Consider the following 16,854-nt stretch of genomic DNA (forward strand, 5'->3'; position numbering starts at 1 on the left):
TGTAAAAACACTGCCCCTGGCCCAGTGATTGCCTTCCATAACCCTAAGGGGCAGTTTCACCTGAGTCTATGTGGAATGTAGAAAAAATATTTTCATGTTTTTGCATAGTTAGGGCTTTCTGAGCAAAGAAAACTGGTACCTGGGTTAAAGGGCAAGTCTTGGAATTTAAAAGATGACTGAATAGCCAGAGACCTCAGAAGAGATTTAGAGGCTTCCCTCTTAGTGTGTTTACATTTCAAAGGGCATAAAAGGAGTCAGTTGTTTACATTTCAAATGTGTGTCAATGCCAAGGTTTCTCTCCCTCTCTCTGGAGTGGAAAGGGACAGCTTGTAGCCTATTTATACTCCCAGATTAGTAATTTTGGGGTTTCTCTTCAACAGTGCATACCCCTATATATGCAGGATGTCCTCTGGCTCTCATGGTGTCACTCAGGGGCTACAGTGTGTGGAGAAGTAGTGGGGTTATTGTTGTAAGTATTAATAACTGTGATCTCTATTCCAGAAACCTTACCACTGTATTTCCTTTCAGGATAAAATGCATAATTATAGATATACATACCACAAAAGGGAGGATGCACTCATGCTGATCTTGTACCATGTACAAACTGAACAGGGACATGCGGCTGGGGCCCATCAAGCTGCAGGCTAGAGAGAAGAAGTTCTGCAGAGCCTCACAGAGGTTGGCGCAGATGTCACCCCAGGACGGTAGAGCAATGTGCACAACGAGAAGCCGTGGAGGTTGCTGGTCAATCTGAGTGTGAGCGGAGGGCCCTTTACCAGTAGTTCGCCCAGGATGCATGGCAGCAAAACCAGAGGCAGAACTGTAGCCACCAGCTGGATATTGTTTACACCTATAGGGAAGGAAAGAGAAACCACTGGTTTTCAAACTGAATTGTGTGTGCTCTGTTGAAATATAAAACGCAGGTTGAGGGAAACAATCCAGAAAGGAGTCAGATTGGGTACTAAAGCTTGTCCAGGCCATCCTTTTTTTTTTTTTTGAGACAGAGTCTCCCGCTGTCACCAGGCTAGAGTGCAGTGGTATGATCTCGGCTCACTGCAACCTCCACCTCCCAAGTTCAAGCAATTCTGCTTCAGCTTCCTGAGTAGCTGGGATTACAAGCACGTGCCACCACGCCCAGCTAATTTTTGTATTTTTAGAGATGGGGTTTCACCATGTTGGCCAGGATGATCTTGATCTCTTGACCTCATGATCCACCCGCCTCGGTCTCCCAAAGTGCTGGGATTACAGGCGTGAGCCACCACACCCAGCCCAAGTCATCCTATTTTAACAGCTCCCAAGAGATCTAGATGTCTGCCTATAATGTAAGCCTGAGAATTTCAATGCTGAGTGGAATTAATCAAAAGTTACACCAAAAAACTCAAGCTTCTGTCTCAAAGTAAGCTATCTGCCCTCATAAACTTTGTTTCTTTATTAGCATTTATTGCACTCTATTATAATTTGTTTCTATGACTCCCTCTCCCACTATATTGTAACCTTTCCAAGGGTAGAGAACCTGTCTTGTTGATTTTATTCATCAATGCCTAGTATATGTGTGTTTAGTACCTAACGAATAATTCTTTTTTTTTTTTTGAGACGGAGTCTTGCTCTGTCGCCCAGGCTGGAGTGCAGTGGCCAGATCTCAGCTCACTGCAAGCTCCGCCTCCCGGGTTCACGCCATTCTCCTGCCTCAGCCTCCCGAGTAGCTGGGACTACAGGCGCCCGCCACCTCGCCAGGCTAGTTTTTTGTATTTTTAGTAGAGATGGGGTTTCACCGTGTTAGCCAGGATGGTCTCGATCTCCTGACCTCGTGATCCGCCCGTCTCGGCCTCCCAAAGTGCTGGGATTACAGGCTTGAGCCACTGCGCCCGGCCCACGAATAATTCTTAAAAATGAAAACATGACTACATTTCTCCTTGGTTAAATTCTTTGGTTGTCTGAATCTCTTATAAGGTAAAATTTAAACTCTCTTTAAGATCTGTCATTACTTGATTGTTAGCCTCATTAAAAACTGTTTTTCACCTCAAGGTTTTCATGAAATAATACCAAATATATTCACTTTAGTGCATTTGCTCATGCTGCTTCTCTGCCTCCAATACTCCTGCCTTCTTTCTTTACTGGCTACTTATACTTATCCCCAGGACTCAGATTAGGAAGTGAGAACAAATGAGAATGAAGAACCAATATAAGGAATGAGAAAGGGACATCATTACAAATGCTCAAACATGAAAAGGGTTATAAGAGGACATAATGAATAGCTTTATCCTAATAAGTTTGATAAAATGGACAAATTCCTAGAAAAATGTATCTAACCAATACCAAAGAAATTTTAGAAACCTAAATACTCTATAACCATTAAGGAAATATAATCAGTAATCAAATATCTTCCCACAAAGTAAGTCAGAGGACCAGATGATTTCACTGATGAGCTCCATCAAACTTGCAAAGATCAAGAATTTCAATTTTTTTTTTTTTTTTAAGAGATGGGGTCTTGCCATGTTGCCCAAGCTGGTCTCAAACCCCTGGGCTCAAGTGATCCACCTACCTCAGCCTCCTGAAGTGCTGGGATTATAGGTGTGAGCCACTGTGCCCAGCCAAGAATTTCAATCTTAAACAAATTATTTTAAGAACAGAAGAAGGAGGCCGGGCGCGGTGGCTCAAGCCTGTAATCCCAGCACTTTGGGAGGCCGAGACGGGCGGATCACGAGGTCAGGAGATCAAGACCATCCTGGCTAACACGGTGAAACCCCGTCTGTACTAAAAAATACAAAAAACTAGCCGGGCAAGGTGGCGGGCGCCTGTAGTCCCAGCTACTCGGGAGGCTGAGGCAGGAGAATGGCGTAAACCCGGGAGGCGGGGCTTGCAGTGCGCTGAGATCCGGCCACTGCACTCCAGCCTGGGCGACAGAGCGAGACTCCGTCTCAAAAAAAAAAAAAAAAAAAAAGAACAGAAGGAACATTCCTCAATTAATTTTTTTTTTTTTTAAGATGGAGTTTCGCTCTTGTTGCCCAGGCTGGAGTGCAATGGCATGATCTCGGCTCACTGCAACCTCCACCTCCTGGGTTCAAGCAATTCTCCTGCCTCAGCCTCCTGGATAGCTGGGATTACAGGCATGTGGAACCATGCCTGGCTAATTTTGTATTTTTAGTAGAGACAGGGTTTCTCCATGTTGGTCATGCTGGTCTCGCACTCCTGAATTCAGGTGATCTGCCCGCCATGGCCTCCCAAAGTGCTGGGATTACATAGGCATGAGCCACGGCACCCGGCCTCCTCAATTAATTTTATAAGGTTAGCACAACCTTTGAAAGTGAAACCAGATAAAGGTGTAATAAGAAAAAAAATTATAGGATAATCTCACCCATAAACTTGTAAAAATGCTAAATAAAATATAGAGAGATTGAAACTAATAATATATAAAAAGAATAACAGCAGGACCAAGTTGAGTTTATCCCAAGAACATAAGGTTGACATAACATTAGAATATCAATCACATAATTCATCACATTAAATAAGTAAATGAGAAAAATGATATGATCATCCCAATAGGTGCAAAAAAAAGCCTCTGTTTAAAACCCAACATTTGTGCATGATAAAGACTGAGTAAGAATAGATGATAGGAATAATCTGATAAAATGTATTTATAAAAATGGAGAGCAAACATCATTCTTCATGGTGATATGTTGAAAGCTTTCCATGCAAGAGAAGGAGCATGCTATCATCACTTCTATTCAGCATTACAGTGAAGGCAGTAATGAGGTAAGACAAATAAATAAAAGGCATTGCAATGGAAGAAAGAAAACTGTCATTGTGTGCCAACGACTGTGTACATAGAAAATCTAAAATAATCTACAGCTTTATAATTTTTCCCAAAAGATCTCCTTGTCTGTTGTCAAATTTTAGTCTTAGGGATCTGTTAATTTTTAAATATTAATTTACATGTCAAAGAACTACCGATGACAAACTTTCTCTCCCTTTCTCATCTTTTTAAATTTCATTTTTAGTTTGTTGCTAATGTATAAAAATATAATTAATTAAAACAATTTTTTATAGAGATGGGGTCTTGCTATGTTGCCCAGGTTGGTCTTGAACTTCTGAGCTCAACCAATCCAACCGGCTCTGCCACCCAAAGCGCTGGGATTACAGGCATGAACCACTGTGCCCAGCTATAATTAATTTTTGTATATTGATTTTATATTTAACAACCTTGCTGCACTCTTACTAATTATAATACTTTATCTGTAGAACTTTTTGGATTTTTTTGTTCTTAATCATATAATCTTTAAATAATCATATATACCAGGATACATGAAAAAAAGTCAGATCATAGCAGCCAAAGACTATTAGTAACAATCTTATTCACAATTGCCCAAAACTGAAAAAAACACAAATGTCGATCTACATTAAAATGGATAAATCATAGTATATTTCCACACACAGCAATGAAGATGAATGAACTACAGTTGCATGTGGCAACGTGGATGATTCTAAGAAACATAATATTGAGTAAAAGCAGCAAGACACAAAGAATACATACACATGTAGCAAGATTTCATCTACATAGATTTTAAAAATAAGCAAAAGTAGCTATATTGTTTAGAGAAGCATACATAGTGATAAAACTATAAAGAAAAGCAAAGAAATTATTATCACAAAAATGACAGTAGTGCTTTTCCCTAGGAAGCAATGAAGGCATTATGATGAGAAGAGACAAAAGAAGGGGGTCGTAGGGTGTTGGTAATGTTCAAATTTTTTTTTTTTTTGACACAGGGTCTTACTCCATCGCCTAGGCTGGAGTGCAGCAGTGGCCCAGTCTCAGCTCACTGCAACCTCCACCTCCCAGGCTCAAGTGATCCTCCCACCTCAGTGTCCTAAGTACCTGGCACTACAGGCATGCACCACAATGCCTCGCTAATTTTTGTGTGTTTTTTTTTTTTGGTAGAGACAGGGTTTTGCCATGTTGCCCAGGCTGGTCTCAAACTCCTGGGCTCAAGCGATAACTCCCACCTTGGCCTCCCAAAGTACTGGGATTACGGGATGAGCCACCACTTCCAGCCTAATGTTCTATTTCTTGATCTTTATTGTGGATATTGGGTGTTCACTTTATACTATTAAACTATACATTCATGTTTTATGACATTTTCTGTATATATGTTATATTTAATAATAAAAATATTTTTAAAAGAACATTAGGACAATCAAAAGAAAACATAAAAGAAACATGATAAAAAAGATAGCTAAAAAATATGTCCCCACCTCTGAGAACTAAAATCATTCTATATAATTGTTTTTAGCTAAAGAATGTAGGGAAAATTAAAGCTTCTTTGATTTCCCCTGTGACCAAGAGAAAGATAATTACGATAATTTTCAGAAACACTTTGGAATTTAGAATCTTTAAAAATGATCTAAGAATACATAGATAGATGTATTTCCCCAGATGAATCTGTGAAGTTATTCACTTCAAACTTCCCTTTTTGAATGCTGGAAGTCAGCATTTGTTCATTCACCATTTTTAAAAATTGAGTTCCAATTATGTGCTGGATACAGCTAGAAAAATAAATGAATGAATATGCTAATCTGTTGAAAGTTATCTTGAACCAGAAATCCAAATCAATTACTAATGTATTTACCAAGAAAGCACATATTTTTAAACTGTACTTTAAGTACATGGGGCCAATTTCTACACAGAATGCTGAACTTGAAGCTGACACAGAGAAATTCACACAAATAGGCAGTTAGAGGCCTTATTTAATGTATAATTAAATTTAATTATCCATCTCCATCTCTCACTTCTGAAAATGCCATTTTAAAGTAGAGGCAGTTGCCGGGCGCGGTGGCTCAAGCCTGTAATCCCAGCACTTTGGGAGGCCGAGACGGGCGGATCACGAGGTCAGGAGATCGAGACCATCCTGGCTAACACGGTGAAACCCCGTCTCTACTAAAAAAAAAAAATACAAAAAATTAGCCGGGCGAGATGGCGGGCGCCTGTAGTCCCAGCTACTCGGGAGGCTGAGGCGAGAGAATGGCGTAAACCCGGGAGGCGGAGCTTGCAGTGAGCTGAGATCCGGCCACTGCACTCCAGCCTGGGCGACAGAGCGAGACTCCGTCTCAACAAAAAAAAAAAAAAAAAAAAATAAAGTAGAGGCAGTCCTCATTTTGCATGGTTCCAGTATATAGATTTCAGTTACTACAGTTTAGTTAATTAACACCAGTTCTCTAACAACATAGTTCAACTTTCAGTTACCATGGAATATTAACTGTAATTACATAAAGTAGTATCTAGCTCTTCAGTTCACAAATTATTATAGTTATCAGTATCGATAGTATAGTATACTGATATCGTGTACTGATATAATATAGTGATCAGTGCATCATGATCAGTAATTAATTATATGACTTCTTTCAAAGTCTTTTGGTGACTGGTCACTGCAGATCCGTTATTCGGTTAAAGCGCAGACAGCAAAGGGCATAGTTGTGTCGCCTCCTTGTCTCCTAATGATAAGCCCATGTGATGTTTTACAAAAATGAAAATTGAAGGAGGAAACCAGCCAATAACAAGTGCAGCAAAGAAATAAAAAATGATAATGCTGAGAGTGAAATCTGAATCTAACATAAGTGGAGTTAAAGGAGAAACAGCTGACTATAAGAGTGTTGACACTGCCTCCATTTGATAGACTCTAGAGAAGCAGCCAGAGGAATTTCCAGAAGGCAAACTTAATAACATACTTGAGGAAAGTCATTATGATGAAAAGGATGAAAACGTCCTATAGAAAGGGTCACTGGCAAAAAGCTTCATTATTAAAGAAACTTTCAGAGATATTTTACAAAATTGAAGGTACAAAGGATAAAATGTAGGAAACCAACCCAAACTTAGAAAGAAGTATGACAGTTTGCCAAGACACACAAAAAATGTTTGCTCTCACAAGTTTTACTATGAGAAGCAAATAAGTACTGTTCAAACTACTCTTGATAAGTCTTTTTTTTCAACAAAACACTTTAGCTCTCAACGTTTCTAATGTTTTAAGTTAGTGTATGAAAGTTTTACTGTTTTACATTTCCCTATACATTTAGTAAGAAAGTTTTAGTGTTTTGACAATTTTTCAAGGTTATAGAACAACTGTAATTTTTCCCATTGGTGTTTAAGATCTCTTTGAATGGTTTCAGCTTGCAGTCATTTTTCAATCCCACACTAATGTGCAATTGGAAGACTGTATTTTAAATGAGGTAAGAGGCAACTGTCTTCCTTACATCCTCAAACATCATCAATTCATGCATCTGATGTGTCTGGGCATAGTGCTAAACAGGATCTGACCTTATTTTGACCCCACACGCTCCACTTTTCAAGAACACTCGCTTAATGATTTCTCCCTGCAAACTGGTTAAAACTGGAACTGGGCCTTGAACCACCCAAAACCACCAAGTTACACCCAAACTAAAAACCCTCCAAGGACTCCCAATTACACCACTGGAAACAAAATCCAAATTCTTTACCCTGGCCCTAAAGTTCTGCTTGTGCCTTCTGCCCCAATCTCCATCCTCACGCCAGGCCCTCCCCTGCCCGCAACTGGGGAGATCCACCTCTCATAGATCGGCCTCTCGCTGTGTCTCCCTCGGTGTATGTTCTGTTCCGTGCTGAGCTTTCTAGGTTAGGGCCCCTTTACACGCCCTCGTTCACTTTGTCACGTGATAAATGATTCAATGGTTCTCCCTCTGGCAGGGCCCCATTAAAGATTTCGTGGGGCCCTTCCTCCATTAAAAAAAGATTAAAATAAGTTAATGGATTTTGTAGGCCCTAAAAATCTCATTTTCCCCTCCTGATGTGAGAAAAAAATCAAAACACTTTATTTGACTTTACGGGTTCACTTTAAAGGAAATGAAAACATTCTCGTGGCCGGGCGTGGCGGCTCAGGCCTGTAATCCCAGCACTTTGGGAGGCCTAGGCGGGCGGATCACGAGGTTAGGAGTTCGAGACTAGCCTGGCCAAAATAGTGAACCCACGTCTCTACTAAAAATATTAAAAACTAGCAGGGCGTGGTGGCGGGAGCCTGTAATTCCAGCTACTCAGGAGGCTGAGGCAGGAGAATCGCTTGAACACGAGAGGCGGAGGTTGCAGTGAGCCGAGATCACGCCATTGCACTCCAGCCTGGGCGACAAGAGTGAAACTCCGTCTCGAAAACAAAGCAAAACCAGAAGAAAAAAAAAAATATCGTGGCCCCCTGAAGCCTCGTGGTCCCTCGGCATGGGGCCTACCGTGCCTGAGGGATCAGCAGCCTGGCCCTCGGGCCTGGGGGTCCCGCGGAGGAAGCTCCCGGCCCAGACTCCGCGCAGGCCTGGCCGCCCAGAACAGTATGCGGAGGGATGACCCGACAGCGATTTCGGAGCCTCTCTCTGGGCGTCAGTCCTGCCCCAGCACTCGTCACTGCCCGCGCAGCCAACACCTGCCTGAGGACTGGCCCGGGCTCGGCCCACGCCCAGCCTGCGAAGTGGTGCCCGCTGCTCTTGGCTGCCCTCAGCTGCGCTCCCTCCCCGAGGCGTGGAGAAGCGGCCCTGTCTTCTGAAGACTGAGGCGTCCTCACCTGGCTCTCAGCGTGCGCCTGCGCGTTCGGAGGCGCCCCACTCAGGCCGGCGGGGCTGGGTGGGAGTCTCACTGCGGTCAAGGCGGGGCCCGGCCGCCTCAGGGTGCGCTTCAGGTGACGCTTCAGGAAAACGGTCTCCAAGTCCCTAGACGCCCTGAGAACAGTCCTTCTTTGTCCCTTAGGTAGAATTTTGTCTATTTGTTGGAAATACTGTGCTAAACCTGACATTTTTTCTTTTTCTACAACTTCCCTCCCTGAAACATCCCAGTAGCGCCCCCACCGACCGTGTTCTTGGTTTTAACTTTTCTCTTCCACATCATTTCCTTCAGCCAGTCGCTATTTTGTTCACTAAACATCTGTGGTGGGCACATTACGTGCCGTGCGCTGTGCTAGGACTGGAGTACAGTGGATGTACAGACGATGGTCCCTGCCCTCATAGAAGTTATAGGCTACCTTCAGAAAGTTCTTTTAAGTCTTTTCAAACTCCTGTATTCCAAGAGAGTCTGTCCCTCTCTTCATATTCATTTTCGCTTATTTGAGGTTGATTCCCATAGTCCCTTTGACGAACTCCAGGTGGGGTAGAAGCGTCCTGGTCCTTAACAGTTGGTTGGTCTGGGTCTTCAACTCTGGTTAAAAAGGAATTCTCGGCCGGGCGCGGTGGCTCAAGCCTGTAATCCCAGCACTTTGGGAGGCCGAGACGGGTGGACCACGAGGTCAGGAGATCGAGACCATCCTGGCTAACACGGTGAAACCCCGTCTCTACTAAAAAATACAAAAAAATTAGCCGGGCGAGATGGCGGGCGCCTGTAGTCCCAGCTACTCGGGAGGCTGAGGCAGGAGAATGGCGTAAACCCAGGAGGCGGAGCTTGCAGTGAGCCGAGATCGCGCCACTGCACTCCAGCCTGGGTGACAGAGCGAGACTCCGTCTCAAAAAAAAAAAAAAAAAAAAAGGAATTCTCTGAATTAGTCCACAGGAGAGGGAAAGATAATGCTAGTTCCAAGCTAGAAATGTACAAGCAGTTTTCCTTGTTTTCTTTATTATTATTATTTTCTCAATTCATTGCCTAGATGCAGGTTGGAGGTGGGGTGGGACAGTATTTCAATGAGTGGCACAGGATAGGTTACATGTTTCAACAGGAAAAGAGTCGCCTGCTTGTATTCTAGCCCCACTAAACCATTTTGCTCCTATCAACTGTTCCTCAGGGTAAGAACAGAACTATTTAACCTGTGTCCTTTTTTAAACACTATAATCTGATATACAAGAGAGTTCCTGTGTTCCTGTTGAAAGGGTAGCTTCTCAATCGCTCTTTCCCCCCATATAGTCCAAATTAGCCTTCCTGTCTCTAATCTCCAGATTATCCTTTCCACTGATGTTAGAATTGTCCTTGTAAAAATATTTTGATCATATTCTTTGTCTTAAAAACGGCTTATGTTTCCTTTTTGGTTAAAGGGTCCATTATAACTGACCCCACCTACCTTACTAGGCTCAACCCCAACATTAACTGTCTTACTCCCCTTTGTGTTGCTATGCCAGAATACCACAGAACAAGTAATTTATAAATAAAGGAAATGTATTCTTAAATTCTGGAGGGTAGGAATTCCAAGGTTGAGAATCCCACATCTAGTGAGGGCATTCTTTCTGTGTCATCCCATGGCAGAAAGCAGAAGGGCAAGGGAGTACAAAAGAGCAAGACAGCAACAGGGAGCTGAACTCACTTTTACAACAAACCCACCCTTTCAGTAACTCACTTCCAAGATAATGACATTAATCCATTTATGGGGGTAGAGCCCTTATGACCTAATCACCTCTTATTAGGCCCCACCTCTGAACACTGTTCCATTGGGTATTAAGTTTCCAGCAAATGAACTTTGTGGGACACATTCAAACTTGAGCACTAGCCTCACTCCAAACCATACCACCTATTGCTCCTATCTACTATTAATTTCTTTCTGTACCCTCTATAGCATTTATTAAAAATACACAAAGAAATGTACCAGAAATGGAGACTATGACATAAGAATTGTTTTCTGAGGGTAACAAACTATAATGGTCATGAGAAAGCACCTTGCAGACTTTAAACTACAAGGAGTGTAACTGACCAAGGGCATCAGCTGCTGCCTTAGAAATCTACTGCCACATTTCCATGGAGGCCCTCTTCCCAGCCACTGACTGAATGTGGTCAAGATACTGAGGCAGACCCATTCCTGGGAAACAATGCAGTCCTCACACAGCACTCCTCTAATGGGCAACATTGGCTTGATGATTCCCCAACAGTCTTGCTGAACTATACTCCAATCTGGAGTATAGTATGTGGAAGAGGGGTAGCAAAGATGAAGCAGTAGAGTTAGGCAAAGGGCCAGAACATATATGATCTGTGGACTATATTAAAGATTTTGGATCTTATCTCATAGCAAAAATGGAGTGGGCTAGAATGGGGAATAAACTGAAGTGTTTAAGCAGAAGAGTGACACGATCTGATTTGTGTACTGGCGAGAACGTTCTCCCTGCCTTTCCTGACTTAAAAGGAATGGATTGGGGGCTAAAATTGGGGTGGTGGCAGTGGGGCACAGGGATAAGACTAGGAAGTAGCCCAGGCAAGAGAAGATAGTTGCTTGAATTAGGGTGTTGGTAGAGGGGACGCAGAGATGTGGGAGGAAATATTTAGGAGTTAAAAATTAACAGGCCTTTGTGATTGATTCGATTGATTAGGAGGAATCCAAAATGACAGGGCCTAGAACACAGTAGGCATTCAATGAATACTTGTTGAATAAACGAATGCAAAGTCTCTGGCTTAGACAGCTGGAAAGACAGTAGTACTATGTATAGAGATGGGGAACATTCGTTTTAGCATCCACACAATTACCAGGATGCTATGAGGTTGGGGATGACAGTTCAGTTTTGGGCATGTTGAAATCAAGGTGCCTGTGGTTACACTGTGTGGAAATGTCCACTAGGCTCTTGGATGTGTGTGTCAGAAGCTGAAGAGAAAGACATTGCCTGGAAATGTAGATTCATAAAATCATTATTAACTAAATTAGTATGAATGAGACTACATAGAACAGTGAGTTTTTTTTTCAAAGTGGGGATCTCAACTCATTAATGAGTAGTAAAATCAATGTAGTGGGCTGCAACCAGCATTTAAAAAAATGGAGTAGAATAAAATGCAACATGATAGGAAAAAAAAAAATGAGAATTTAGCTCCTGAAGTAAAGGTAAATATAATGTAAGTATGACTTTGCTAAAAATTTAACTCACTAATATGTACATTAAGTACGTGAATGCATGTACTTAAGTGTGATTAGGTTGCAATGTAAAATGAAGCTCTTATTGTATGTTTTTTCATATGCAAAAAAATTGGAAAAAGATTTTTGAAAAAAATCAAAAGACAGAATAACCAATAAATGATGTTCAGAGAAAGGACTAAGGCCTAGGCTAGACTGATGAGAAGCAGCTTAGGAAAGGCATATAGTGGTGCTAGAGGAAGAAACTCAGATGGGGTGCAGGGGGGTGGACAGGGGCTTCCATTGTGTTGAGGTTGGTTTTAGAAAGATTTCAGAGAGAAGATTTGAAGTGCTGATCCCAAATGCCTGATTTTCCCTCTAGGCTAAGCAACTTGAAATCAGGGACCAGGTCTTTTTTATTTATTTATTTATTTAGGCAGGCTGGAGTGCAATGGTGTGATCGTAGCTCCCTGCAGCCTTGAACTCCTGGGTTCCAGTGATCCTCCTGCCTCAGTCTCCTGAGTAGCTGGGCCTACAGGTGTGTGCCACCAGGCCTTGCTATTATTATTATTTTGCAGAGACAGGGTCTCACTATGTTGACCTGGTTGGTCTCGAACTCGTCTTCAAGTGATGCTCCTGCCTCAGCCTCCCAAAGTGCTAGGATTACAGGTCTGAACCACCATGCCCAGCCAAGGGACCATGTCTTAATCTTCTTATCTCTAGTACTTAGTAAAATGCCAGGCACATAGTAGGCCCTTAATAACTGTTGAAAGAATAAACTAGAACTAGTACTTGCACTTTAGAAAGATTATCCTGATGGCACTCTGGAAGGGGAGGGATTGGAGGTAAGGTTTTTGTTTTTTAAATGAATGATCACACAGTCCAGGTAAATGATGATGATGTACTGAACTATGATGATAATGGAAAGAAAAGGATGGATTTAAGTTATTTTTTAGTCAGATTTATAAGGACATAGTGACTTCTTACATATGGGCGTGGTAGCTAGTCTCCAAGAAAGGAGGCTGAAATCCTTGTTCCCACTGAAATCCCTGTATACCACCTGATGAAGTCCCCTTCCACAGTGCATCAGGGCTGGCCTGTGTGACAAGTAAAATATGGCAGAGTGATTGTGTGTTACTTCTGAGGCTAGGTCACAAATATATCATTTGCTCTTTTACCTTGTTCTTTTTGATCACTTGCTCGGAGGAAGTCACCCCATTTTGTGAAGACATTAAAGCAGCCCCATGGAGAAATGCATGTGGAGAACAACCTTCACTTACTGCCAACAGCCACTACCAATTTGGCAGGCATGGAAGTCAGCCATCTTGGAAGTGGATCCTCCAGCCCCAGGCAAGCCTTCAGTGGACTGCTGCCCCATTTGATATCTGGACTGTAATCCTGTGAGAGACTGGGAGCCAGACCACCTAGCTAAACTACTCCTAAATTTCTGACGCAGAGAAACAGTGAGAGATAATAAAAGTTTATTCCAAATGTCTGATTTTCCCTCTAGGTTAAGCAATTCGAATTCAGGGACCATGTCTTTTGTTTGTGTTTGTTTTAAGCCACCAAATTCTGAGGTTAATTTGTTCATTTGTTTTGCAGCCTAGATAACTAATACAATGGGGGTGAAAAAGGAGAAAGCAAAGATTACCTGCTAAATGCAGACTAAGTGCCTGAAGAAGGAGCTAGGGTTGGGATGGAGGAGATAGTGAGTTATGCTCAGGACCTATGCTTGCCTTGTTTGTAGGATATCCAAGTGGATATGCCCAAAGGCAGTCTTTGTTCCTCGCCCTCAAAGTCCTACCAACCCTAGAAGACTCAGTTCAAATGTCACCTCTTCTAACCTGGCCCTTCTGCACGTTATTATAGCAAACATGCATTGCTTCGTATTGCAATTATCTATTTGCAGTTATTTTTCTACATTTGGAAGCCCCACTACAGTGTGAACTCCCTAGGGCAAGGGCCGTGATTTTTAGTATTTTCTGCACAATCGTGTGTGTGTGTGTGTGTGTGTGTGTGTGTGCGCGCGCGCGCGCGCGTTACTCTGTGCCTGCCCAGCACATAAGCAGCTGTCCTTAAATGCTTGCAAAGTATTAATTTTGAGAAACTTGGTGCGTGTATCCACGTCCTCTTATTAGTAAGTTTTCCTTATTAGTACAGCTATGGGCATTTGAGTTTTTGGAGTGGCCGGAGCCGACTCGCTACTCGATGTCCCTGAGTGGCAGCCCCAGCCGACTGCCGAGGCAGAACTCCCACCTTCACCTGGGTCTAGCTCCGCCTCTGTCTGGGTTAGGCCTGTCCTCCCCTCAGCCCCGCCTCCACTCAATCCCGATTGACTGGAGGAAGAAGGCGGCCCGACCATTGGCCCCTTTTTGAGGGGGCGGAGCCGGGCTGTGTTTCATCCCTCAGCCCCAGGCCCAGCCGGACCGTGCCGAGGGGACCCGAGTGGGGCCGAGGCCGGTAGCCCTGCGGCCCTGAGCAGAGGCAGTAGCTTGCCCCGCACCCGCGGCCAGGCGGAGCCAAAGATGCCGGCCTCTGATGCGCGGCCCCGCCCGGGTCCCGGGCCGCCTACAGCGTTGCCCTTCCCTCTGCTGCTACTGGCGGTGCTGAGCGGCCCGGTATCCGGCCGCGTCCCCCGCTCGGTGCCCAGAACCTCGCTTCCCATCTCTGGTAAGGCGCGGGCGCCCACGCCCTCAGCCCTTCGCGCCCACACCCACACCCACCTGCTCCCCAGACCGCGCGGCGGGACCCGGGCCTCTCAGCCTGGTGTATGGCGTTCCACGCCGCCCACGCCCCGCCGGGACACGGGCGAGACCTTCGCACTTCACCGCATCCCCTCTGCATCCCCGCCGAGCTCCGCAGCTCCGCATCCCCAGCCCGGGCCTCGCGCCTCGGCTCCCACGACACGCCCAGGCTGCCCCAGCGGGCCCTATTCCCAGAACCGCGGTAGCGTCCAGTCCTCACTGTACAGACACTGAGGCCCAGAGCTCGGGTGGGGGCTGCCAGAGGTCGTTCATTTCGAAGTTCCGTCTCCCTTAGTCCCCTGTTTCCCCGCACACACACCTGGGTCCATCATTCCAGCTTGACGCCAACTCTGCTTTCAGACCCATCAGTCTTTCATTCTACTCCAGCTTTCCATTCCAGTCCCCAGCTCAGCATTTTCATCTTCTCCAATTCATTTCTCTATTAGTTCTACACATCATCCGAGCCTCTTGTCCCTTCTCACAGCCCTAATCTTCCTAACCCTCCTCCTGCTCCCCTAACATCTCTGACACCAGCTCCCATTCTCCCATTATTGGATCCACGTGAACTCTCCTAACTTCCTCAAGGTTCCTTGCTGCCTCTGCCCATTCCCTACATTGAATATTGGTAAACCATTCAATGTGTTGATGTAAAGTTCTGCTTAAATGGTTTTTCAAGTCTTCAGAAGGAAAAATTGAAAAGATGTGGAAGAAGCTAGGAGACGTCACAAGGTTAAAAGTGATCATTGGGGCAATTCACATTTTAGACTGCTAAGGTGGGTATGAGCGTGGCCATGGATCTTGTTTTCTCAGTGGGGCAGCGCCTTGGGCAGACAGAACCAGTGAAGCCAAGAGTACCACCTGTTGGCAACAACTCTGGACTGGTTAATAGTAGTTTAGAGTTTAAACTCAGACGAGTGCCATATAGGAATGCTGTGATTCCAGAAGGCGAAGTTGTGGCCAGAGCCTGGGGTTTCAGTTTGCACCGAGCAGTAGCCACAAAGTAAGTTGAGATCGCCGGGCTGAGTTGACGTGCAGGCATCCAGAGATGTCTAGATGGCAAGCAAGGTGAAGCGGAGTTGAGGATATGAGGAGAAGTTAGGTGATCCAGGGGTTATACTGAGCATGACAGAGTGGGCAGGATATAGCACAGAGGTAAGTATGGGTGTGGGAGGATGGAGTGGGTGGGACTCACATCAGCACATCTAGGAATGAATGGGTTGGTGTCCATTCTACCCTCTTGAGGGTACTGAGCAGAGGAAGCAGGTAGAGCAGAGCTGTATTGGTGCAGGGGTAGGGTCCCTAGAACCAAAGGTTGAGCTAGGAAGGTAAATTCATGCCAACTTATTCCAATCTTTAAATAGATAATAATTTTGAATGCTGATATGAGGTTTAGATTTTTTTTTTGAAATGGAGTCTTGCTGTGTCACCCAGGCTGGAGTGCAGTGGCGTGATCTTGGCTTACTGCAACCTCTGCCTCTGGTGTTCAAGCAATTCTCCTGCCTCAGTCTCCCAAGTAGCTGGGATTACAGGTGCCTGCCACCATACCCAGCTAATTTTTTGTATTTTTAGTAAAGATGGGATTTCACCATGTTGGCTAGGGTGGTCTTGAACGCCTGACCTCAAGTGATCCACCCACCTCAGCCTCCCAAAGTGTTGGGATAACAGGCATGAGCAACCGCGTCCGGCTAGTGCTCTGTTTTTATAGAAAAAGCATACTTACCCACTGGATTGTGTGCTAAATATTCTGGCCTCATCTATCTCTGGTTCACTTGTCAAGGCTCCGTTTCTCCCCCATGGCTGCTAAATAAATGGTACTTGGAAGAAAACAAAAATTGGCCCCTTTGGTTTTGCTCTTGTGGACTTGACCCTTAGGAAACAATGGCTAACATCACTCTCTCCTGTCTTCCTGCCAGAGGCTGACTCCTATCTCACCCGGTTCGCTGTCCCTCAGACATACAATTACTCTGTTCTCCTTGTGGATCCTGCTTCCCACACACTTTACGTTGGTGCCCGGGACACCATCTTCGCTTTATCTCTGCCCTTCCCAGGGGAGAGACCCCGCAGGGTGAGAGACAAGAGAGGGAAGGACCCCTGACCCCGTAGCATGTGATTAAATCTATGATTTTATGAGTGTGTGTGTGGGGGGGGATTTCATAATAACTAAAGATGTAACAGCAGGGGTGGTAGGCGGGGGTGAGTTGGGAGACATCATCCACTTTGTTTTCTTAGCTAAGTGTATGGGAGATCAGGGTGACTGGGGAAGATGTGAAGGAGGTTCATGATGATGGGGAGGAGACCACAGTGACCAGGTTTCAGGT

General features: G+C 44.5%; 2 protein-coding genes across 3 annotated transcripts in view; one reads left to right on the forward strand and one right to left on the reverse strand.

Annotated features, from left to right (window-relative positions):
* The window catches only part of M1AP (meiosis 1 associated protein), a 90,055-nt gene extending 89,211 nt beyond the window's left edge, over nucleotides 1-844 (reverse strand). Inside the window, exon 1 of the mRNA XM_033175235.1 lies at nucleotides 559-844. Within this exon, the coding sequence (XP_033031126.1) occupies nucleotides 559-798 (240 nt within the window). The 5' untranslated portion in view covers nucleotides 799-844. The remainder of the gene's footprint in view (nucleotides 1-558) is intronic.
* A 13,330-nt stretch (nucleotides 845-14,174) lies between these two features.
* The window catches only part of SEMA4F (ssemaphorin 4F), a 28,980-nt gene continuing 26,300 nt past the window's right edge, over nucleotides 14,175-16,854 (forward strand). For both annotated transcript variants that reach the window (XM_033175236.1, XM_033175238.1), the window contains exons 1-2: nucleotides 14,175-14,462; nucleotides 16,450-16,601. In XM_033175236.1, the coding sequence (XP_033031127.1) occupies nucleotides 14,318-14,462; nucleotides 16,450-16,601 (297 nt within the window). In that variant the 5' untranslated portion in view covers nucleotides 14,175-14,317. The remainder of the gene's footprint in view (nucleotides 14,463-16,449; nucleotides 16,602-16,854) is intronic.

This window comes from Trachypithecus francoisi, unplaced genomic scaffold, assembly GCF_009764315.1.
Source record: "Trachypithecus francoisi isolate TF-2019V2 unplaced genomic scaffold, Tfra_2.0 Lachesis_group17, whole genome shotgun sequence".
Lineage (NCBI taxonomy): Eukaryota > Metazoa > Chordata > Mammalia > Primates > Cercopithecidae > Trachypithecus > Trachypithecus francoisi.